This window comes from Blennius ocellaris, assembly GCF_963422515.1.
Source record: "Blennius ocellaris genome assembly, chromosome: 3".
Lineage (NCBI taxonomy): Eukaryota > Metazoa > Chordata > Actinopteri > Blenniiformes > Blenniidae > Blennius > Blennius ocellaris.
In genome coordinates, this window is record NC_137652.1 from 28,857,711 (window position 1) to 28,881,936 (window position 24,226).

The 24,226-nt window shown below is 52.2% G+C and overlaps 2 protein-coding genes across 3 annotated transcripts in view; one reads left to right on the forward strand and one right to left on the reverse strand.

Moving 5' to 3' along the window:
- Window positions 1-24,138, forward strand: part of sos1 (son of sevenless homolog 1) — a 30,144-nt gene extending 6,006 nt beyond the window's left edge. Inside the window, exons 5-27 of one of the 2 annotated variants that reach the window (XM_080520616.1) lie at window positions 181-390; window positions 1,624-1,767; window positions 1,950-2,060; window positions 2,344-2,442; window positions 3,690-3,817; window positions 8,037-8,698; window positions 9,551-9,632; window positions 9,753-9,869; window positions 9,967-10,070; window positions 10,152-10,374; window positions 10,470-10,589; window positions 10,675-10,837; window positions 10,928-11,045; window positions 11,128-11,300; window positions 12,015-12,131; window positions 12,225-12,498; window positions 21,610-21,790; window positions 21,876-22,055; window positions 23,325-23,423; window positions 23,511-23,588; window positions 23,669-23,740; window positions 23,826-23,870; window positions 23,960-24,138. In XM_080520616.1, the coding sequence (XP_080376742.1) occupies window positions 181-390; window positions 1,624-1,767; window positions 1,950-2,060; window positions 2,344-2,442; window positions 3,690-3,817; window positions 8,037-8,698; window positions 9,551-9,632; window positions 9,753-9,869; window positions 9,967-10,070; window positions 10,152-10,374; window positions 10,470-10,589; window positions 10,675-10,837; window positions 10,928-11,045; window positions 11,128-11,300; window positions 12,015-12,131; window positions 12,225-12,498; window positions 21,610-21,790; window positions 21,876-22,055; window positions 23,325-23,423; window positions 23,511-23,588; window positions 23,669-23,740; window positions 23,826-23,870; window positions 23,960-23,993 (3,534 nt within the window). In that variant the 3' untranslated portion in view covers window positions 23,994-24,138. Of the gene's footprint in view, window positions 1-180; window positions 391-1,623; window positions 1,768-1,949; window positions 2,061-2,343; window positions 2,443-3,689; window positions 3,818-8,036; window positions 8,699-9,550; window positions 9,633-9,752; window positions 9,870-9,966; window positions 10,071-10,151; window positions 10,375-10,469; window positions 10,590-10,674; window positions 10,838-10,927; window positions 11,046-11,127; window positions 11,301-12,014; window positions 12,132-12,224; window positions 12,499-13,386; window positions 13,509-13,609; window positions 14,766-21,609; window positions 21,791-21,875; window positions 22,056-23,324; window positions 23,424-23,510; window positions 23,589-23,668; window positions 23,741-23,825; window positions 23,871-23,959 lie in introns of those variants that run through there. The other variant, XM_080520615.1, reaches the window with a different exon arrangement.
- gemin6 (gem (nuclear organelle) associated protein 6) lies at window positions 18,646-19,919 on the reverse strand. The gene is made up of 2 exons (XM_080520641.1): window positions 19,774-19,919; window positions 18,646-19,683 (listed from the first exon to the last, which is right to left on the reverse strand). The coding sequence occupies exons 1-2, from the start codon at window positions 19,902-19,904 to the stop codon at window positions 19,272-19,274; spliced, it is 543 nt and encodes a 180-aa protein (XP_080376767.1). The 5' UTR covers window positions 19,905-19,919; the 3' UTR covers window positions 18,646-19,271.
- Window positions 24,139-24,226: the final 88 nt, after the last annotated feature.

Genomic DNA, 24,226 nt, shown 5'->3' on the forward strand with positions numbered 1-24,226 from the left:
ATTTACAAACATCCACGTCGATGCTTTGCTTTGGAGTTTTGAGTTTTGAGTGGCCTCGACAACACACAAACTCCGTCACCTGTCTGTCTCACCTGTCTGTCTCCCCTGTCTGTCTCACCTGTCTGTCTCACCTGTCTGTCTCACCTGTCTGTCTCCCCCGTCTGTCTCCCCTGTGTGCAGGTGTTAATGGACATGTTCCACCAGGACGAGGAGGACATCAGCGGCTTCCCTCTGATGGATGAGGAGCCATCAGCCAATGAGGAGCAGAGTTACTATGAGCTGGTGAGGAGCTTCATGTCTGATGGGCGACAGTATGTGAGGCAGCTCAACATGCTCATCAAGGTGTTCAGAGAACCCTTCAACTCCTGCCCCATGCTCTTCTCCCAGCACGTACGTACCCAGGACCGCATCAGTCACCTCACTCAAATATCACACATCAGTCACATCAGAAATCAGCCACAATGTCAGTCACAATGTCGGTCACAACGTCAGACATCAGACACAACGTCGGTCCCGTCGGTCACAACGTCAGACATCAGACACAACGTCGGTCACAACGTCAGACATCAGACACAACGTCGGTCACAATGTCGGTCACAACGTCAGACATCAGACACAACGTCGGTCCCGTCGGTCACAACGTCAGACATCAGACACAACGTCGGTCCCGTCGGTCACAACGTCAGACATCAGACACAACGTCGGTCCCGTCGGTCACAACGTCAGACATCAGACACAACGTCGGTCACAACGTCAGACATCAGACACAACGTCGGTCACAATGTCGGTCACAACGTCAGACATCAGACACAACGTCGGTCACAACGTCAGACATCAGACACAACGTCGGTCACAATGTCGGTCACAACGTCAGACATCAGACACAACGTCGGTCACAATGTCGGTCACAACGTCAGACATCAGACACAACGTCGGTCACAATGTCGGTCACAACGTCAGACATCAGACACAACGTCGGTCACAACGTCAGACATCAGACACAACGTCGGTCACAATGTCGGTCACAACGTCAGACATCAGACACAACGTCGGTCACAATGTCGGTCACAACGTCAGACATCAGACACAACGTCGGTCACAATGTCGGTCACAACGTCAGACATCAGACACAACGTCGGTCACAATGTCGGTCACAACGTCAGACATCAGACACAACGTCGGTCCCGTCGGTCACAACGTCAGACATCAGACACAACGTCGGTCACAATGTCGGTCACAACGTCAGACATCAGACACAACGTCGGTCACAATGTCGGTCACAACGTCAGACATCAGACACATCGTCGGTCCCGTCGGTCACAACGTCAGACATCAGACACAACGTCGGTCACAATGTCGGTCACAACGTCAGACATCAGACAAAACGTCGGTCACAATGTCGGTCACAACGTCAGACATCAGACACATCGTCGGTCCCGTCGGTCACAACGTCAGACATCAGACACAACGTCGGTCACAATGTCGGTCACAACGTCAGACATCAGACACAACGTCGGTCACAATGTCGGTCACAACGTCAGACATCAGACACAACGTCGGTCACAATGTCAGACATCAGTCACAACGTCAGTCACCCCATAAATCCTGTGATTGATCTTGCAGGACGTGGACAGTATCTTCAGCAGGATTGTGGATATCCACGAGGTGACTGTGAAGCTGTTGGGTCTGATTGAGGATACGGTGGAGATGACCGACGAAGGAAGTCCTCACCCCCTGGTGGGAAGCTGCTTCGAGGACTTAGCTGAGGTCTGTCTGTCTGTCTGTCTGTCTGTCTGTCTGTCTGTCTGTCTGTCTGTCTGTCTGTCTGTCTGTCTGCCTGTCTGCCTGTCTGTCTGCCTGTCTGTCTGCCTGTCTGTCTGCCTGTCCGCCTGTCTGTCTGTGGTGAGTGACGTTTGTCCGTGTGGTAAGTGATGTGGGTTGTTTTGCAGGAGTTGGCCTTTGACCCCTATGAGACTTACGCTCAGGATATCTTGCGTTCTGGTTTTCACGAGCATTTCCTGGGTCAGGTGACCAAACCTGGAGCCTCCTTCCACTTGCAGGTAAGCTCCGCCCCCAACCTCTCAGGTGCGGGGTTAGCCCTGAAAACGGAGTGTATTTTAACAACACAAACAAACTGTTGTGACTTTCTACTAAACCAACAGTCGGAGTGAGCTTTTTTCGTCTGAGCAGATATTTCTGATTGTTTAAAATAGCAAGACTTTAAATGAATCTGTGTATCTTGTGTAACATTTTAGGTTTCTCTAGAAATGAAAGCAAATGATTGTAATAAGATTCCATGATGACGATGATGACGATGATGATGTTTTCTGTCTTTGTCTTCAGTCCATCTGTGAGGGTTTTAAAGAGGCTGTTCAGTACGTTCTGCCCCGACTGCTGCTCACTCCTGTTTACCACTGTCTGCACCTGTTTGAGATCCTCAAGGTGAGACGCCTGTCCAACAGCCAAACATCTGCCCTACACCTGTCCAACAGCCAAACATCTGCCCTACACCTGTCCAACAGCCAAACAGCTGCCCTACACCTGTCCAACAACCAAACAACAGCTGCCCTACACCTGTCCAACAGCCAAACATCTGCCCTACACCTGTCCAACAGCCAAAAAATGGCTGCCCTACACCTGTCCAACAGCCAAACAACAGCTGCCCTACACCTGTCCAACAGCCAAACAACAGCTGCCCTACACCTGTCCAACAGCCAAACAACAGCTGCCCTACACCTGTCCACCTATCCAACAGCTAAAAACAGCTGCCCTACACCTGTCCAACAACCAAACAACAGCTGCCCTACACCTGTCCAACAACCAAACAACAGCTGCCCTACACCTGTCCAACAACCAAACAACAGCTGCCCTACACCTGTCCAACAGCCAAACAACAGCTGCCCTACACCTGTCCAACAGCCAAACAACAGCTGCCCTACACCTGTCCACCTATCCAACAGCTAAAAACAGCTGCCCTACACCTGTCCAACAACCAAACAACAGCTGCCCTACACCTGTCCAACAGCTAAAAACAGCTGCCGTTGACAATGTTTACAGAAAAGTGACCTTGAGAGGACTTCAGCAGGTGTCCTTCACTGTGTGTTCATGAGGAGACAATGACTCCAGTGTTGTGAGTTTTTATCGCAGTATCAGTTTTACACCACTTGGTGTCACTATTATGCCCTTTCACCGCCTCTTCTCCCAGTTGTGGTTGTCACAAGGGACGGATTCTGTCCCGGCTGACTGTGTGAAGGTGAGGCAACACCTGCAGGGGGCAGCGGGCCATCACACAGGACACACACTGTATGTGTGTGTGTGTGTGTGTGTGTGTGCGTGTGCGAGCGCGAGCGCGCACACACCTGCCCGGACCGGGACCCTGGAGAACCGGTCCTGCTCCGGGACTTTCTGCTGTGCAGCTGTAAGCTCTTTTGTCCCCGCTGAGGTTAAATCTGTGAAATACCTCCAGTCATGTTGTGCAGATTATTCTCCAGCTGAAGGGGGTCAGAGGGGGGCAGGGTTCTCTGCTGGGCCACAGTCCCTGCTGCACGTGGTGAACCGGGTCCTGGTCTTTGAAAAGTCCCAGCTCCATGTTCTTCAGCTTCACCTGTACACTTAAGGTAGAGCTTACCGGGAACACCTGAACAGGTGCCTGTGGTGACTGACCCCGCCCCCTCCCTGTGTTTCCATAGCAACTGGAGGAAAAGAGCGACAATGAGGAGGACAAAGAGTGTCTGAAACAGGCCATCACTGCTCTGCTCAACCTGCAGAGCAGCATGGAGAGGATCTGCTCCCGGAGCCGCGCCAAGAGGAGGCTCAGGTACACACACACACACTCACACACACACACACACTATGAACTACCATCACACACACACACACTATGAACTACACACACACACACACACGCAGGGTGAGTAGAGTCAGACTCTGGGTGGGACTGGTCGTCCCCTGGGTTTCCGTTGGACTGAAATAGAGCGGGGGCGGGGGGGTCGTCAGGGTCACAGGTTGGGGGAGGAAATGGCGTCAGTGTGTGGGCGTCGCTGCTGGACGGCTTATTGTTCTCAGTTAGAGAGAAAGCAGCTCAACGCCACACAACAAGTTGAGCTGTGTGCTCAGTCCAGACTTACTTCGATTACCTGGAAGAGAAGACGGCGACAACGAGGAGGGGGAGGAGGAGGAGGAGGAAGGTGTATCACTGGAGGACCTGCAGGTGGACATGAGGACGTAGGTGATTCCCTGGTTCGTGCCTTTGAATGTCTCACAGGTCTGCATGTCCTGTCCAGGCAGGGGCCCGCTGGGGCCTAAGAGTTATGGTTAGGTTAGGGTTCCGATTAGGTTCGGCTTATGGCTGGGTTAGAGTTACGATTAGGTTAGGTTTTAGCAAGGATAGAGTTATGGTTCGGTTAGGGTTATGATTAGGTTGGGGTTATGGCTGGGTTAGGGTTAGAGTTAGGCTAGGGTTATGGCTAGGTTAGGGTTATGGTTATGTGAGGGGTATGGCTAGGTTAGGGTTATGGTTATGTGAGGGTTATGGCAAGGTCAGGGTTATGGTTAGATGAGGAGTATGGCGAGGTTATGGTTATGGTTAGGTGAGCAGTATGGCTAGGTGAGGGGTATGGCTGGGTGAGGGGTATGGTTAGGTGAGGGGTATGGCTAGGTTCGGGTTATGGCTGGGTTAGGGTTATGGCTAGGTGAGGGGTATGGCTGGGTTAGGGTTATGGTTAGGTGAGGGTCATGGCTAGGTGAGGGTCATGGCTAGGTGAGGGTTATGGCTAGGTGAGGGTAATGGCTAGGTGAGGGTTATGGCTAGGTGAGGGTTATGGCTAGGTGAGGGTAATGGCTAGGTGAGGGTTATGGTTCGGTTAGGGTTAGGTGAGGGTTAGGGTTAGGTGAGGGTTATGGCTAGGTTAGGGTTATGGCTAGGTTAGGGTTATGGCTAGGTTAGGGTTATGGCTAGGTGAGGGTTATGGCTGGGTTAGGGTTAGGGTTATGGTTAGGTGAGGGTTATGGCTGGGTTAGGGTTATGGCTAGGTGAGGGTTATGGCTGGGTTAGGGTTAGGGTTATGGCTAGGTGAGGGTTATGGTTAGGTGAGGGTTATGGCTGGGTTAGGGTTAGGGTTATGGCTAGGTGAGGGTTATGGCTGGGTTAGGGTTAGGGTTATGGCTAGGTGAGGGTTATGGCTAGGTGAGGGTTATGGTTCGGTTAGGGTTATGGCTAGGTTAGGGTTCGGTCAGAGGGAGAGAACTGTAGGGACCAAGTCCCAACAACGAGACTTGGTCCAGTGAAGGAGCACCATAGTAGACCAGGACTTGGACTGAAGATCAGAATAGAACCAGGTTTTTAGAAAAGACCAGCACCAGTCCAATGACTTTCAAATAAGTGCAGTGGATCAAGTCATCTCTTGGTGTGACGACAGCAGAGTGAAGCACCAGGAGGGGGGCTCTGCTCTGATTCCTGCAGGTTTTTACTGGAAATGACCAACATGAAACGGTCCGGTAACGCTTCACTGCTTCTACACACCATGTTCACATGTCCCTGTGCCCCAGGGACACGTACCCCCATCCTCACACTGTAGATTATGTTCGATTGGGAAAACCTTTGTTTCACTGAGTCTGAAGCCATCAAACATATGAACCTGGTGGAGGGGGAACGGCTCAGGGAGGTTGTGTACAGTTCTTGTCCTGAACGCAGAGGAAGGTTTGCTGGAGCAGAAGGTTTCAGTGTGACGGCTCCTGTCTGAAGCCTGGTAGAGGAGGAGCTCCTCCTGCTCTCCTTTATAAAGCATAAAGCAGACAGCTTTCTGTGTTCACACCGACTTCACCTGCTCTGGTGCAGTTTTGGAAGGCCTCGGGCCAGCAGGGGGTCGACTCGCTGGTCCGTGTGGCTCGTTGAACTTTGCTTTCTTTTCCTGCACCATCACTTCCTGTTTTCATAAGGTTGTAAACGACTCTGACGTCCATTCTGTGTCCGGATCCTCAGAGTGATGAAGCTCCTCGCTGCCGCATTCACTCCATTATCCACTTGCTATATGCTCACAAAACTACCCACAATGCCTTGGTTCTTTGGATTCCAGGAGCTTTTTGTCAACCCTGTTCACACACGAAGACTCTGCCATCTGCTTTGTTTTCTCTCTTTGTTCCAGAAGAGTTTTATGTGCAAACAGCAGCATTTTGATCAGGATTGTTGAACCTGGCACTGCAGGGTTACAGTGGGTCACCCCCCCCAGGCCAGAGGGTCACCCTGCAGTGCCGGAGGGTCACCCCAGCAGGCCGCCAGGTTGTTCTGTTCAGTTATGACTGTCTGAAGTAAACCTGTCCACTGCTTTTCACTGCAAGTTCATGGCAGAGATCTACTCTGACGGTAGGAGAAATGTCCCGAGGATGCGGAAGATGGTGTCGTAAATGTTCACTCTGTTGAAAAGCTGTTGGACTCTTAAGGAGTGAGCAGCACAAACACTCTGACTCCTCTGCGTCGTCCTTCATGGTCTCACATTATTTACTGGAACCCCGGAGCTCATCAGCAGAACTCGGAGTTTCAGGAAAGTTTGGATATTTGTAAAATATTGTACTCTGGAAGCTATTTTCAAAAAGTCCCATTTTTAAAGACTCAAAGTAACATAAAAGAGTCCGCCGGTGCGCCCCCTGGTGGGGTTGCTTTCGCACTGCAGTCACAAAGTCCACCTCCTCAGACTGCCTGGTCCAGCAGGTCTTTGTCCATCATGAGAAACCACTGCTCCTTCTATCATTTCGGATCCTTGCACTTTCTCTTTTGGCCACATTTCCCCTCGTTTGAACTCTGTTGAGGCATGTTCAGCGTCTAGGATATGCATTTAGTTTAAGTTATCAGTTTTATTCAGAGTTGTTTGCTGTGTGTTGTTGTCCTGGAGGCAGTGCACTTCTTGCTTTGGTGTTGCGAAACCCGTTAACAGTGCATACTTCAGGGGTTTATGCTGTAAACTGATTAGAGAGCTGCTGACTGTGTGTGTGTGTGTGTGTGTGTGTGTGTGTGTGTGTGTGTGTGTGTGTGTGTGTGTGTGTGTGTGTGTGTGTGTGTGTGTGTGTGTGTGTGTGTGTGTGTGTGTGTGTGTGTGTGTGTGTGTGTGTGTGTGTGTGTGTGTGTGACAGAGCGGCTGCTCGTCCCCGCTGAGGTCCCACGTCCTCTTGCTGTTGCCACAGCAACCGGTTTGTACTGAGCCCGACCGCCTCGTCCAATCAGAACTCACCTCGCTGTGTCACGTGATGAGAGTAGACAACAACCCAATGACGGGATAAAGGAGGCGGAGCTGAGGAACAAAGACCTTATCACTAGTGTGATTTATTTACTGATGTACCTGACCTACTAACTCCTGGTGGCCAAAAACCACCAGTTGATTGACCTCAGAGGTCGATTGACCACAGTGAGACCTTTAAACTCTGTCCTCTCCAACCACAGACTTTACAGCCGGTCCTGGTCGGACCTCGGGGTCTCAGGTTCCTGGAGGCTCCCCGTGATCTGAGCTTGATCGTGATCACGGAGCTTCCTCATGGCTTCAGTCCCTCCTCCATCTCTCCAACTAACACACAGATACTTCAACTCCACCTTTATTGTTGACCTGCATCCAGTCTGCAGATCTGGTTCCATGACGTCAGCAGTCTACATATGACAGGGCAACAAGCAGGGACCCCTCCCCCTCTGAACCCCCTCTGAACCCCCTCTGAACCCCCTCTGAACCCCCTCTGAACCCCTCCAACGTCTCCTTCCAGAAGCTGACAGTGGGCGTAGTCTGTCTCCTTTGGTTCTGATTGAAGAGCACTAGTAGTGTAACCCGATCATCGTGTGTGTGCTTGGAGAGAACATGCAAATTCCACACAGGAAGTTTAAACCAGAGTGAGGTGACGGTGTAACTCTCGTGTCCCCGCCACCACCCTCACACCCACGACGGTAGTTCTGAGTGAAGGCGGACAGGCGCACGATAGGCGTTGCTCCAGTTGGCTGGGTGGCGTGCTAACTCCTTAACTCCTCCTCTCCCTCTCCTTCCTCCTCCATCCGGCTGCAGCGAGTCGGCGTGTCGGTTCTACAGCCACCAGATGAAGGGGAAGCACCTGGCCATCAAGAAGATGAACGAGATCCAGAAGAACATCGACGGCTGGGAGGGGAAGGACATCGGCCAGTGCTGCAACGAGTTCATCATGGAGGGCACGCTCACTCGCGTGGGCGCCAAACACGAGCGCCACATCTTCCTGTTCGACGGCCTCATGATCTGCTGCAAGTCCAACCACGGCCCGCCGCGACTGCCCGGCGCCGGCTCCACCGCCGAGTACCGCCTCAAAGAGAAGTTCTTCATGAGGAAAGTGCAAATCAACGACAAAGACGACAAGGAGGGCGAGTACCGGCACGCCTTCGAGATCATTCTGAAGGACGGCAACAGCGTGGTGTTCGCCGCCAAGTCCGCCGAGGAGAAGAACAGCTGGATGGCGGCGCTGATCTCGCTGCAGTACCGCTGCACGCTGGAGCGCATGCTGGACTCCGCCATGCTGCAGGAGGAGAAGGAGGAGCAGATGAGGCTGCCCGGCGCCGAGGTGTACCGCTTCGCCGAGCCGGACTCCGAGGAGAACGTCGTGTTCGAAGAAAATGTCCAGTCCAAGTCTGGGATCCCGATCATCAAAGCCGGAACGGTGCTGAAGCTGATCGAGAGACTCACCTTCCACATGTACGCAGGTGAGTGATGATGTCACACACAGGTGAGTGATGATGTCACACACAGGTGATCCGCTAACTGCCGATAAAAACTGATGTCACATTTGTGAAATCGAAACTGAAAAAGGCGTCTTGAATCAGTTTAGCTGAGGAAACTAGTTGCCACGGTGATTCCAGAGAAAAGGGGGAGGAGCTTCAGAGTCACATTAAGAATGAAGAGACTGAGGTGGGGAACCAGGGCGGGGCCGATACAGGACTACCACTATGGGGGAATTTTTAACCTTTCCTGAAGGGTTCATGGCGAGCCGCTGAGAAAAATTAGTTTCCAGTTTAGTTTTATAAATACCATTAAAATGTATATTTACGTTTCACCATTTATTCCTGAAGCAAAACTTCACAAAAATATTTTTTCTGTTTGGTGGTTTCCTCATGAAACATTCACTCCTCTTCAACAAGGCGAGTGAAAGACTTTAATTTTAATGAGCAGATTTGCTCATTAAAATGAATTCGCATGTCTGGAACTCTTCAGGATCTTCTGCCGGAAATAATATGAAACTCTAAATCTTAAAGCCTTCAAAAAGAAAAACGAGTTGCTCTGTTCTCCTGCAGATTTTCTCGTTTGAAGATTATTTGAGGATTTTCTGTCGTGATGAAATTACTTGTAATCTCTTTGGACTTAATTCTGCTCAAAATGGAACTTTTCTACTTGGAGTCATTCGTCTGATCTGAAAACCTGATCCAGGACCAGGAAGGTCTCTGGGGTCATTACTGTCCTGGTCCTGGTCCTGGTCCTGGTCCTGGTCCTGGTCCTGGTCCTGGTCCTGGTCCTGGTCCTGGCCCTGCCTTGGTCTCTGAACTGGTCTTTCCCTGCAGATCCAAACTTCGTGCGGACCTTCCTGACCACCTACCGCTCGTTCTGTAAACCCCAGGAGCTGCTGGACCTGCTCATGGAGAGGTGAGGTTCCCGTCACCAACCAGAACCGGCGTTTCTTTCCTCCGGCCGGCGCTTCCTGACGCCTGCAGACGCTCTTCGCTTCCTCTTCTTCTCCGGACTCAACTCGCTTGGTGTCTCCAGGTTTGAGATTCCCGAGCCGAGGCCGAGCGACGCCGAGCAGATGGAGGGAGGAGAGCAGCCGCTCAGTGCCGAACTCAAACGCTTCCGGAAGGAGTTCGTTCAGCCCGTTCAGCTCAGGTAAGGCGGCGCCCCCCCCCCCCCCCCCCCGCTGGAGGAGCCACGCCTCCACGCTGAGCTGCATCCTCCTGATGGCTTCGTCTCCTGTGTTGTGCAGAGTCTTAAATGTGTGTCGCCACTGGGTGGAGCATCACTTCTACGACTTTGAGCGGGACGCCCACCTGCTGAGTCAGCTGGAGGAGTTCATCTCCTCCGTCAGAGGTAACGCCTCCAAACTGGCCCGGCCACCCGGCGCCACCCGTGTTGAGCGGCCCGGCTGCAGGTAGCTGCTGTGTGTTTCAGGCAAAGCGATGAGGAAGTGGGTGGAGTCGATCACCAAGATCATCCAGAGAAAGAAGCAGGTCCAGGTGAGCGGGCCCAGCCACAGCATCACCTTCCAGAATTCTCCGCCTCCCATCGAGTGGCACATCTGCAAACCGGGCAACTCGGAGCAGTTCGACCTCATGACGCTGCACCCCATCGAGATCGCCCGCCAACTCACCCTGCTGGAGTCCGACTTCTACAGGTAACTCGGCGCAGAGAGAGGCAAAGTTTGAGTGGGGGTTTTTTGTGTGTGTGTGCGCGTGAGAGCAGAGGTAACGCCCCCGTGTGGCCCTGCAGGGCGGTGCAGCCGTCTGAGCTGGTCGGCAGCGTCTGGACCAAAGAGGACAAAGAGATCCACTCGCCCAACCTGCTGAGGATGATCCGCCACACGACCAACCTCACCCTGTGGTTCGAGAAGTGAGCCCCCGTCTGTGACGTGACTTTTGGCGGCGGGGGGGCGGGGCCACGGTGGCGTTGCTTGAGGCGTGTCCTGTTTCCTCAGGTGCATCGTGGAGACGGAGAACCTGGAGGAGCGCGTCTCCGTCGTGTCCCGAATCATCGAGATCCTGCAGGTTTTTCAGGAACTCAACAACTTCAACGGCGTGCTGGAGGTGGTCAGCGCCATGAACTCCTCCCCCGTCTATCGGCTGGACCACACCTTCGAGGTAAAAGGCGCCGTCTCGCTCGGTTTGACCCCCCCCCGGTCCGCCGCGGCCGAAGCGTTTCACTGAGTCACAGTCGCCGTTTGTTGGCAGCAAATCCCGAGTCGCCAGAGGAAGATCCTGGAGGAGGCCCACGAGCTGAGCGAGGACCACTACAAGAAGTACCTCGCCAAGCTGCGCTCCATCAACCCCCCCTGCGTTCCCTTCTTCGGTACGGCCCCCGTCCCACGCCGACGTCATTCCCCTCAGGTCAAAGGTCAAATGACCCAGCATGTGTCCCGTACCTGTGGCAGGAATCTATCTGACCAACATCCTGAAGACGGAGGAGGGGAACCCCGACTTCCTGCGGCGGCACGGCAAAGACCTGATCAACTTCAGCAAGAGGCGGAAAGTGGCCGAGATCACTGGAGAGATCCAGCAGTACCAGAACCAGCCCTACTGCCTGAGGGTGGAGGGCGACGTCAGGGTGCGTGCACGACGCCGCCCCCTGCTGCTCACTTCATTCATTACAACATTGAAACCTCAGCAGTTCGGGAGCGTTTCTTCCCCCCCCCCCCGATATTTCTATTGTTTTCTCTTCCATACAATTTGAGCACCTGAGATAGACGGAACAAATGTCAATTGTAGGAAAGTTGTACACACTTGCTCCGACAGAAAAGAAGCAGTGGATGAGATAACAGACCACATAGCAAACATGCAGATGTTCCTACCGGAGTTCAGCTCCACTGCTCCCTCGAGAGGACGTATTCTGTGTTTGCCGCCCAGTTATAAAAACGGACATTAGGCAGCGTTTCCCTTTCCAAATATGCGACAATGCAGCCGAGTCTGGAGAGTCAAAACATTCAGGAATAAAAACTGGTATACTTTGAATCGGATAAAGAAATTTGGAGCGGAAGTTCATTTTGACTGAATAAATTCGACTCTGCAGTCGTACATGATGGTGACCAGTGGGTCTTTAACGTGATGTCGGGGGGGGGGGGGGGGGGGGGGGGGGTGCCTGGAGCGTCTCAGTGACACATAAACTGGTGTAATAATGTAAAAAGCGCCATGTCTGAGTGTCCATGAATTACAGTGTCCGGCTGATCTGATGGGTCAGCTGGCTGAAATACCACCCGGGGACGTTAGCGGCGGTTCCTGATGTCTGTGCTCCTTCTAACCACTGGTTCTGTTTGTGGAGCAGAAGTTCTTCGAGAACCTGAACCCGATGGACGACCTGTCAGAGAAGGACTTTGCTGATCACCTGTTCAACAAATCTCTGGAGATCGAACCCAGAAACGCTCGATCGCTACCTCGATTTGTACGTATCCACAACCCGCCCCCCCCACCCACACGTCTCTGTCGGTGTGAGTTCTGTCCTAATACCCCCCCCCCCCCCCCCCTCCCCCCCCAGGTGAAGAGGTACACCTGTCCCCTGAAGTCTCCGGGGATCCGGCCCACCTCGGCCCGGCCCGGCACCATGCGGCATCCGACGCCGCTGCAGAACGAGCCGCGCAAAATCAGCTACAGCCGCATCCCCGACAGCGAAGCTGAAGGGGGGGCCGTCTCCGCCCCCAACTCCCCCCGCACACCTCTGACTCCGCCCCCGGCCTCGGCTGCCTCCAGCTCCACCGACGTGGGCAGCGTGTTCGACTCCCCGCAGGGTCCCAGCAGCCCTTTCCACTCTAGTGAGGCGCACACACACACACACACACACACACACACACACACACACACACACACACACACACACACACACACACACACACACACACACACACACACACACAGACTGTCTCTTAAACACTGACCCTTCCCACTAATCTACCAAGGCTAACTTCACCTGGTCAGGTTACATCCTCCTCCTCCTGCTCCTCCTCCTCTTGCTTCTCATGCTCCTCCTCCTCCTCTTCCTCTTGCTTCTCCTGCTCCTCCTCTTGCTTCTCCTGCTTCTCCTGCTCCTGTTCCTCTTCCTCTTGCTTCTCCTGCTGCTCCTCCTCCTCCACCTCTTGCTTCTCCTGCTCCTCTTCCTCCTCTTGCTCCTCCTCCTCTTGGTTCTCCTGCTCCTCCTCCTCCTGCTCCTCCTCCTCTTGCTTCTCCTGCTCCTCCTCCTCCTCCTCTTGCTTCTCCTCCTCCTCCTCCTCCACCTCTTGCTTCTCCTGCTCCTCCTCCTCCTCCTCTTGCTTCTCCTGCTCCTCCTCCTCCTCCTCTTGCTTCTCCTGCTCCTCCTCCTCCTCCTCCTCCTCTTGCTCCTCCTCCTCCTCCTCACAGTGTTTCTCCTCTCCACCCTGCAGCCTGCGACAGTATCTTTGCGGTGGTTTCTCTCCCTCATGGTCCACGTTAGTATGACCCTCCTGATTCTCCGTACATCTGCTCCACCTCCACCTCCACCCGTCAGTCCACCTCCACCCGTCCCACACAGCAGTCAGTCCACCTCCACCTAACAAGACTCACCTGTGGAACAGTCGCGTCACTTCCATTGTTTGTCTCCATGGAAACCATCAGCTCCCGTCACGGATTAGGGGGTGAGTGTGTGTGTGGGGTTGTGCTTCTCTGACGGTGTGTGTCGTCCTCAGGGTCGTCCTCCGTCTCCTCCATGGTGAGCTTCAGCCGGGGCTCAGAGGACGCCCCCGTCCCTCCTCCTGTTCCTCCTCGCAGACGACCAGAATCGGCTCCTGCTGAGTCGTCGCCTTCGAAGGTTCGTCACCTCAGTAGAATTTTCAGTTTCATTACGCCTCCATTAAGTTTTTTGTCCTTTGATAAGATGTTCATGACCCCCCCCCCCCCCCCCCCCCGCAGATGATGTCAAACCTGGACAGCCCCCCTGCTGTCCCCCCTCGTCAGCCCACCTGTAAGCTCCTCCCTCCCCGATACTCCTCGTCGCTGTCCTCCTCTCCTCCCGACAGCCCCCCCTCGCTGCCTCCCCGGGAGCCGCTCAGCTCCCCGCTGCACCTCCTCCCGCCCCCCCAGGGTCGCCCCCGCTGCGACCTGCTGCCCCAGGCCTTCTTCCCCCCAACCACCTCAGCCTCACTGCCCATCTGCCCCACCCCCTGCCCCGCCTCGTCCTCCCCACCGGCCCTGCCCTCCTCCACCCCCCACACCCCCACCCCCAGGAAGATGCCCCTCCCTTCCCCGCCTCCCTCCCTCCTGCCCCTCCTGGACGGCCCCCCCGTGCCCCCTCGCCACGGCGTCCCCAAGCTGCCCCCGAAGACGTACAAGAGGGAGTCTTTGAGCCACGCCCCTCTTTTGGACACGCCCCCTGCACTGTGATTGGACAGCCTGCGGAGGAGGGTGGAGCCGGACATGTACACACTACAGCTGATTGGATCAGAACTCTGGACCGATTTAAAGCCGTCTGATGGACCAATCAGGACGTTCTGATCCGGTCTGAACTGAAACTAATGAAATACAAATCATGTGCTTTTATTGTGAAAGTCTGCCTGAGAACACGTCTGTCTGCTCGCTTCTTCTTTTCTGTTCCTCGTCTGTGAGCCGAGCGTCCCGCTGAGCCCCGGGGCTGCTGGGTAATGTGGTCGTCCAGAGTGGTGCGTATGTATGTGTGTGTGCGTGCGTGCGCGCGTGTGTGTGTGTGTGTGTATGTGTGTGTGGAGCAGAGGTACTGAGGAGCTCCTGCTCATCTCTGAATGTCAGATGAAACGTAAACAGACCTGATACCTTCTTTAAAAAAACAAGGGAATAAACGTGTTTCCACCAGCAGAGGGACGGAAACGGAAAACTACCGCGTCTGTCGTTTACACACCTGCACTATCTGTGTGTGTGTGTGTGTGTGTGTTTTACCAGTAAGTGCAAGACATGAATAAATGTCTCTGTTGTCCCCAAAAGGCACGAAAACAAACCATCATTTCCCATCACAAGTATTTGTTGTCTGACAGGGACGTTGCACATTCTAAACTAGTTTGGTTGTTAAAGTGATAAATGTATATAAACTGCTGCTGCCTCCTCTAACGTCCCCTGGTGCCCAAACGACTGTCTTGTATATCTTCTTCCCAATGAAAAGCTTGTGCATCACTGAAAAGCTTCCTGTGTTGAAGGTTCCACAGTGACACAGTCTGCTGCAGGATGAGCTTGCAGCTGATTGGACGAGGCCTGCAGGTTGTTTTTCACTTTTCTCCTGATCTGTCACTTGGCCTCCCATACGGTCCTTGGCTGCCTCTGGTGGCCTCAGCAGGAACTGCAGCCCTCCATGTTCTCACTGGTGTTCAGTGGAAACCAGCAGGTGAAATCTCTCCAGCAGCTTTCTGCAGCCTTTCCCTTAAACCTTAACGACCTTCGTTTTCACGTCAGGAGTCGTTTCTCGGTTTCACGTCGTCACTCTTCCATGTCAACACCTTAAAAACCTTTTCTCCTGTTTGGATCCATCCGTCTGTGAAGTCCAATGTTTGATCAGCTCAACAAACCAATGTTCCAGTTGATCTATTTTGTAGTTACAGACGTTCAAATCAACACAATGACCCACATTTTAGCAGTTTATTGGGGACTGAGCCTAATATGACCCTTCTGTTACTGTAAAGTTTCTTATCGTTTCTTACTCCGCCACGTCATTAGGCCCAACTGTGACCCACTAAACTCGCTCAAAAACTCACCAAGTTTGGCACACTCATCAAGACTGGCGAACATTTTAAGAAAATGTAAAGAATGACCCCCAGAGTGCCAAAGTGTGCTCTCTAGCGCCCCCTAGAAACACTAAAACAGCCTCCATGGCCTGAAGGAATGTCGTAGGAAGTTCGAACCAAATCACAACTATTTGTCTCATCAAGACCTAACAATCCCTATACACCGCAGCCAAATCCAACAGGAAGTCCACAATTTGCCTTTCAAAATAAGATTTTCACTCAAAACGCTAAATGATATTGTAGGGACCATTATGTAGCCCGGACACGGGGCACCATTATGTAGGGATTTACTACCTCATATGGATCACTATTTTTGTTTTGGTTGGCTATCGATAATGATTAATTATTATCAAAGATAATGATGTTTAATCTAATCTGTATCAGAACCTCGGAGCACCACCTGTCGTAACAGGAAATGATAGCCAATTCAGTTCTATCAGTCTCATAAGATATACTAAACAGTTCATCAGGAATTTGAATTAATAGTTAAATTAATTACAATTACCAGAATTAACAGTAAAGCTTGAAGGATTTTGGAGTTCTTAACACAGAAGACATTTCATTCACCTTTGTGCTCATTAATAAAACAGCAAGTATGATTCCAAACATATTAACAATGAAAACAAATAAAACACTTCTAACTACCTATATACAGCTGGGTGTGTGTAGGTGCATGTGTGTGTGTGGAGAGAGAAAGAGAGAGAGAGAGTTGGAGTGTGTGTGTGTGTGTGTGTGTGACGTGTGATGGAACTACAAAACAAGATGACGGATCACAAGAAACTACATTCCAAATGGAGGTTATCAGAGAGCAGGAAGTCTGTCCTGGGTCTCCACCATGTGCTGATAGCAAAAGAACAATAGAAGCTAGCCGTAGCATCTGCTTCCTGTGTGTCTCTGCTAAAGGACCATTTCTAGAATGAGTTGATGTGAATGCGATTTGTCTTGTAAAACATCAGGAGTCGTCAGATGGTGTTCGGTTATGGTGTGATGTTGTCTTTGATGTGATATGTGTAGGATTGTGAGTTAACTAGCTAGTAAAGCAAAGATTAGCATGCAGACCCTGTGTCTGTGGCAGAGCTAACGTTGGTTTACAGGTTGATAACTGCTCCTAATATCATTATCTATAGAACTCAATCACTGTAACAGAATCAACACATCTTCATAAAGTTAAACAGTTCTATCATAGCATCAGGTTGAACTAATCTCAGGTAAAGCCCAGTTGTTCCCACTTCCTTGAAGGAGTTCAGTTGTCGTGCTGGAGGGAAGCTGGTGTCTTCTCCTGTAGTTAGCACCTCCTGCTAACTGTGGTTGCTGGTTCTGCAGGCTGAGGAGAAGAAGATGGAGTTGGTGTTTCAGGAGTCCTTCTTTACAGCTCCTGGTTGTCCCTTGGTTCAGACTGAGGAGCTGGTCGCTCAGGTCTGTGATGGTTTTCCTGCTTGTTCAGGAAAAACACAAAGAAGTTCTGTGAGGGTCCCTGGTCCCGTCCTGGAGGAACCGGTTGGTTTCCCTGGAGAGCAGACTCTGGGTGCTGGTCTCTGGATCAGGGGAAGGTCTGACCCTCCTGGTTGGGTCAGCAGAAGAGTTGAGGAGTGAAGGCCTCTGGTTGCAAGAGCGTCTGGTGTTAGCTGTGTGCTAACGCTGGGGGAGTTGAGCTGCTGGGAGCAGCTCGTCAGCAACCCACCTACTTGGAGTTTGCTTTACAAGAGTCAAAATGGAGGCTGGCTGAAGCCTTTTATTGAACGTGTGACTTCAGAGGTGTCAAAGCCTGAGAGCTTCAACCAATCAATGACTGGCTAAATGCATGGGGGAGAGTCTTGAGCAGAAAGGGGGGGGGGGGGGGGGGGAGGTCCTGGAGAATGCCCCCCCCCCCCCCCTTCCCCACTCTAGGTGTGAAAGGCCATCACATTCCTGGGTCAGAATTCATGTCATGACTGCGTCTCATGACAAATGAATATTGTCTCTCCCCAGAAATGACCAAACTTTCTGTGGTCCTGCAGATCCCAACAATATTAAACGACAGAGGAGACTCTCCTGCTCACAACTTGATGAGTGGTTTCGTTTTTATTAGCCATCAGTTGCCAACGCCTCCTCCCATTCAAATGCATTGGAAAATCCAAATGTGTCCTCATAAACCGCCGTGACAGAACCTCAAACGAGTGACGACTGGGGCTTAGCCGTGACTCTGAGCCACAGAACGAGCAGATCATCGCAAAGAGAACCTGCCGAACGAGACGATGTAACATTTGGGGAAAATTCCATCAGACATGACCTTTTTGACAAGAGAGACCAACGCTGTCATTTCGTTCATCCTGCGATTGATTTCAAGCCTATTTATCAGTCAGATTGAGCAAAATCGTGCGTCAAACAGCGCCTCCAGCTAAAGTTTACGTCTGACTGCTTCCAAACCCACAGAGACTGAAAGATGACAAGTTTTCCTCTCAAGAAATGATCATTTTATGAAAATATTTTCCCAAAACTGTAGATTCTGAGAAGTTGTTTCCAAAATATGTGGATAAAATCCATCCTGATGACATCACTGACTGCAACTGTGTCCAGCAGTGTTGCATCATCCACACCCAGGATTACGCAATACCATGTCACTCACACTGTGACCACTTAACCTGCATGTCCTGACCTTCCAAATAAAAGCCCCAAACCCCTTCCAAATAAAAGTCCCTGGTTATCAAAAAATACAATGTTGACTTCAAAATTGGTATCTGAAGTTTAGCGAGGCGTCTTTGTTTATTAACGTCCTTGTTTATTAAAATGAAATAAAAAATCTTACAAATTGATGTTTCATTGTTCGCTAGGTGAGGGGTGAGCTGGCAATCAAGATAAAAGCACAAAACTCCTTCAAAATAAAATTCTTTATTTAAAAAAAAAAAACCCAAACAAATCTCAAATTGATATTTAGGGAATAACTAGACTAGACAGCTTTAATCTTTAACATGTTATTTAATTTTACATAACTTAATAGTGCTGCACTGAGGATTCTGCCATTAGAAAATAAAAGCGGCGCCACAGTAAGTAGATCCTGTGAAGAGTAAATTATCATTTTGCCTCAGAAATCTTGACAAGACTGACTCTCTGATCAGAATTGTGGTTATTGATGGCAGCTGGAATCGCCATGGTAACTGGAGTCAGCAGCTGCCTGGAGAACCAGAACGTCGTTTCCATGGTAACCACAAGGCGAACAGAGAATGAAATGGAAGCTTTGATTTTATTTAGAAAAAAATGGTGGGTCTGGATCAGTCGATGGGGGGTCCTGGATCAGGCTGCAGGAGGTCCTGGTGGGTCTGGATCAGGCTGCAGGAGGTCCTGGTGGGGTGGGTCTGGATCAGTCTGTGGGGGGGGTCTCAGTGGGGACGGATCAGTCTGCGTGAGGTCTTGGTGGGTCTGGATCAGACTGCGGGGGGGTCCTGGTGGGTCTGGATCCGTCTGTGGGGGGTCCTGGTGGAGTGGGTCTGGATCAGGCTGCAGGGGGTCCTGATGGGGTGGGTCTAGATCAGACTGTGGAGGGGTCCTGATGGAGAGGTTCTGGATCAGTCTTTGGGGGGGTCTCAGTGAGGTCGGATCAGTCTGCGTGAGGTCTTGGTGGGTCTGGATCAGACTGCGGGGGGTCCTGGTGGGTCTGGATCAGTCTGCATGGGATCTTGGTGGGTCTGGATCAGACTGCGGGGGGTCCTGGTGGGTCTGGATCAGTCTGCATGGGATCTTGGCGGGTCTGGATCAGTCTGTGGGGGGTCCTGATAGAGTGGGTCTGGATCAGTCTGCGGGGGGTCTCGGTGGGTCCGGATCAGTCTGCGGGGGGTCCTGGTGGGTCCGGATCAGACTGCGGGGGGTCCTGGTGGGTCCGGATCAGACTGCGGGGGGTCCTGGTGGGTCCGGATCAGTCTCTGGATGCGGTCCAAGATGATCTGGTTGGAGCTGCAGCAGTCCTCTGGTCCATAGGGGGCGCTGATGGTCAGGACCCCCGCCACCCTCAGCTCGGTCCCATCCTCCTCCACCGGGAGCCGGTTCTCCTCCAGCCACCGGCGGACCCCCCCTCTCCTCCGCCGCAGGTCTTCAGGGTCCAGCTTTGGGGTTGTCCGGGGGAGGAAGGAGGTGCGGAGCAGCTCTGTGGTCTCCTCCTCCGCCTCCTGCAGGACCTCCACCTCCTCCACCGCGTGACCCATCACCACCCGCACTGACGCCCCCGTCTCCGATCCCCCCCGCTCGCTGAAGTTCACCAGGACCAGGCTGCAGGGGGGAAACCAGAGGACATGTTGATGAATGAATGAATGTGTGTGTGTGTGTGTGTGTGTGTGTGTGTGTGTGTGTGTGTGTTACCTGGCGGACACCGGGTCCACCGTCAGCAACCAGCCGCGGTGCTCCTCATCTTTTCCCGCCTTCACCCTCACGTGTTTGTGCAGGTAGCCAAGCCACTGCAGCGGACCTAAAAGAGGCCAGTCGCGCTGCATCACGGTCCTCGCGGCTCTGAGATCCAAACAGGGAGCCGCTTTAAAAACCATCCGGATAGAAACGCCGCACAAACGAGAACTAGTTCCGCTTGATGGTTCAGCGGTGAGGCGCTTCTGCCCCCTGCTGGGTGAAGACGGAACCACAGGACGGAGGGAAACTGGGTCTGAATAGAAAGCAAAGTTTCTGGCACGTGTCGTTGAAATCTATTCTTGGTTTAGATGAAAAACAGAAAATAGCTCATTGATTAAAAAAGAAAACGTGATCAGGAAAGCTGGAAAAGGTCACAAAGGCGCGCCGAAACACGCAGAAGAAGATAGGACACACTTTCATAATAAACGTCACAAACCGAACATAATTTCAATTGAAACACTTTAATTAAATTTAACGATGAAAATGTAAAATAAAATATCAAAAGGAACACACCACATATGTGCGTCTTCGGGTATGTGATCATTGTATGCGGTCAATTTAAAGGTTATTTTTGTTTTCACGTTGGTGGCTCTTATTTTGAAAGCGGAAGTCACGTGGGCAGCGCTAGCAGGCAGCTGCTAAGCTAGGCTAAGCTAAGCCGTTCGGGGTCTCAGTGGAGCCACGGCGAAGATGTCCAGACACGGGCGGCACGGAGGAGGTAACCCCCCTTGTTGCGGTCATGTATCGGTACTGAACAGGAGCAGGTTCCGGTACCGGAGCCGTCTGCCGGTGTTAGAGTGGATCCAGGGCCGTTTGCTGTGTTAGCCTGTCAGGACTGTTAGCACAGAGCTAACAGCGGCCCTCCGCGGTGTGTTTACAGCCGCACGTTACTTCACTTTGATACTTTGGCTGGTGAAGTTGAACATGTCCAGATTAATTCTTCATACCAGTGTTTGTGTTCCGTGTCGCTGCAGACTAACGTTAAAGATTAATCTTACGTGCGATGCGTCCGCCATATTGGACCGGGCATCCGCGACCACATCAATTTAACGTAACACTGAAATTCAATAATTTGCAGTATATTATTTTATGATACACCAGGCTATTGTAAATGAATTAATGTTATGTTTATTCTCAACCGATTTGAATATTAATCGCAAATGCTATTCATAAGGAAATGGTGCTGCAGGTATTAGCCCGCAGTCTAATTTTTATTCAGATTTGTTTTATAGGATAATACTCAAAATGCCTTTCTGGCAATGTTTACACGTAACCAGTTTTTAAAAAAAATTACATTTCCCTCTCTACATTCCAAAATAAAATTTTCATTTACCCTGACCCACATATCCACCTGGTTCAGAGCTGCTATAAGCAGCCAAACCTGTAGGGGGCAGTGTAGCAAAAAGCATGAAGCCAGGATAACCAATCAGAATCCTGGAAAAAAAAAAAACCAGGACATTACAAATTGTAACGTAAATATCCACCTGTTTTAGATGCAAACAGAGACAGAGTTCATCCACATCTCCACTGTGGCCGGAGTTTTCAGGAATCATCGTTTGTGGCGAGTCGTAGCTGCGTTTATGAGTAAATGCAGATAAATATCACAATTTTTTCAGATACCCAGGTATGCGTAAACATGGCCTCAGTTTGAGTCGGTCAGAACCACTGACTCAGTCAGTGATGTTGCATATGTGTAGTTCAGGGTCTGTGGGATTTCTGAATACTGTCACTTGACTGCAGGAAGTGTCCACCAACACAAATTGACTGTTAATTCCTGTTACCTGTGCTCCGCAGAGGCCAAGGTGTATGTGGGAAACTTAGGAACGGGGGCGGGGAAAGGTGAGCTGGAGCGAGCCTTCGGACACTACGGACCACTCCGAACCGTCTGGATCGCCAGAAACCCTCCGGGTTTTGCTTTCGTGGAGTTTGAAGACACGCGAGACGCGGAAGATGCCGTCAGAGGGTTGGATGGAAAGTGGGTACACACCTGATCACCTGACATTGAACACAGGGCTCACTGGTTCACACTCCTAACTGAGCGCCCCACTCCGTGTCTCCAGGATGATGTGTGGCAGTCGCGTGCGGGTCGAGCTCTCCACCGGGATGCCTCGCCGCTCTCGGTACGACCGTGCTCCGACACGTCGACCTTTTGACCCCACTGACAAATGCTACGAGTGCGGAGAGAAAGGTCACTATGCCTACGACTGTCAGCGCTACGGCCGGCGGAGCCGACGGAGCAGGTAACCATGACGGTGACCGCAGTGGTGACCTCACATGACCGACACACAATATGAAGTTTATGTTTTTGTGCAGCTGAGCCTCAGCCGGCGACTGGAGATGATCAGAGAGACGCTCACATCAACATGACCTCTGACCTCACAACCATAACCCTCTGACACGACTCCTTCCTCCAGAGCAGTAGACGGGTTTAGCAGAGCAGTGGATGGGTTTAGCGGAGCAGCAGAGGGGTTTAGCAGAGCAGCAGAGGGGCTTAGTGGAGTAGCAGAGGGGTTTAGTGGATGGGTTTAGCGGAGCAGCAGAGGGGTTTAGCAGAGCAGCAGATGGGTTTAATGGATGGGTTTAGCGGAGCAGCCTAAGGGTTTAGTGGAGCAGCAGAGGGGTTTAGTGGATTAGTTTAGCGGAGCAGCAGATGGGTTTAGTGGATGGGTTTAGCGGAGCAGCAGGTGACGTGGGGCAGGACCAAACCATCCCCAGAGCGCCGGCTGAGGCTCGGCTCGGCTGATTTCCATGTTCTTGTTTGTAAAGCTGTTTTCTCTGATTGAAACTCAGCAGCTGTCAAACCTGAGTCCCGCAGGACGTCTGATTCACAGCACAGGGCGAACCACAGGGGCGGGGCTATGACCTCACCGCAGGGGCGGGGCTATGACCTCACCGCAGGGGCGGGGCTATGACCTCACCACTGCACAATCTGAGGATCAGCGGGTTTAAAATGTTTCCGTATGAACGGAGCAGGACGTAGAGCCTCTGGCTTCACGGCGACTCTCCTGCGGCTTCAGGTCTGCGGCTGCTCTGTGTGACTCTGCTCTTCTCATGTTGTCACATGTTTTCTAACAGCTGGTCAAAAGTTCCCGGGGTCGTCGGTTCATTTCCTAGCCTTGACTAGTTGTTGTGTTGTTTTCGAGCCGCGGCTGAACTGCTCTGCTTAAACCTGTAGCGGCTCCGAGGCAGACGGCGCCCAGCCTTTAATTCGGCCCTAATGTAACGAGGACGGGAGCCGCTGGACGGCGGTCCCTTCTAGAAAAACCTCCCCGCTTCTATCAAGTCTCAATCAAGCGATTTGGCTGTCAGTACGATCGTCGTTAGAAACCTTCTTGGTCATCTAGATCTGCTAGACCCGGTCCCAAGAGGGCCGACCTGCACAAGGTTTATTTACCACCATTAATGTTTCACTGAGTGTTGAGCTGTTGTACCATGCATGAGTAAAGTTCCAGTATCAGTTCCTCCCCTTGCCGCCGCGCTCCACGCTCACTAACTCTGTCCTGGTCCAGATCTAGATCCCGGTCTAGGTCTCGCTCTCGGTCCAGGTCCAGGTCCCGCGGGAGGCGGCACTCCCGCAGCAGGAGTCGCAGCCGGAGTCGAGGGAGACGGTGAGTCAGCAGAAATCTAACGAGCGTGTCGTCAGTGTCGGCGTCGCGGAGCCGCTTCTCATGTGGGCCATGTGATCCGCGGTGCAGGTCCAGGTCTTCCTCTGGGCGCCGCTCTCGTTCCGGTTCGCCCAGGAGATCCAGGTCGGCCTCGCCCAGGAGGTCCAGGTCAGACCGGATGTCGACGTGAACACGACCTCTTTGTATCGTCTCTCGCATGACTCAGCTGAGATCAGCCTGTTCTGCAGGTCCAGGTCCCGGTCCAGGTCCAAGTCCAGGTCCAAGTCCCGTTCCAGGTCCAGGTCCCGGCGCCGCAGCAGGTCAGTCTCCTCAGGTGTCCTGGTGGTTTCCTCCCTGTGCAGGTGTTGACCCCCCCCCCCCCCCCCCCCCCCCCCTCATGTGCAGGTCCGGCTCCATGGGTCGCTCTCGCTCCGGCTCTCCAAACAGGAGGTGAGTGTGGCCACGCCCCCAGGCCCTCCACCAATCAGAGCGCAGTGTCACAGCCACTAGAAGTAAAGGTGTCTCTGTGTGTCCGGCAGCGGTTCCACCTCCAGGAGTCCGGCGGACGGCTGACCTGCTCCTCGTTTGCTCCGAGCTGCAAAGTGTTTTCAGTGTTTTTGCATAAACAGGCTGTTTCCTCCTGTAATCCGGATTATTGACGATCCATCTTCCACTTGGTTTGTTGTGTTAGTTTAATTTCTCAAACTCTCAATAAACTTTTAAACAGCGACTGGCGTCCCGACTGCTGAGAGCCACAGTTTCACTCCGAAGACACAAAACTACAAACACGGGCTAATGAAAACGAC

Bases quoted from the DNA above. Each gene is read 5' to 3' on its own strand.
- gemin6 (XM_080520641.1), bottom strand. From the start codon at position 19,904: ATGCAGCGCGACTGGCCTCTTTTAGGTCCGCTGCAGTGGCTTGGCTAC. The intron at 19,684-19,773 runs GTAACACACACA...TCCCCCCTGCAG, and splicing joins GTGGACCCGGTGTCCGCCAG to CCTGGTCCTGGTGAACTTCA.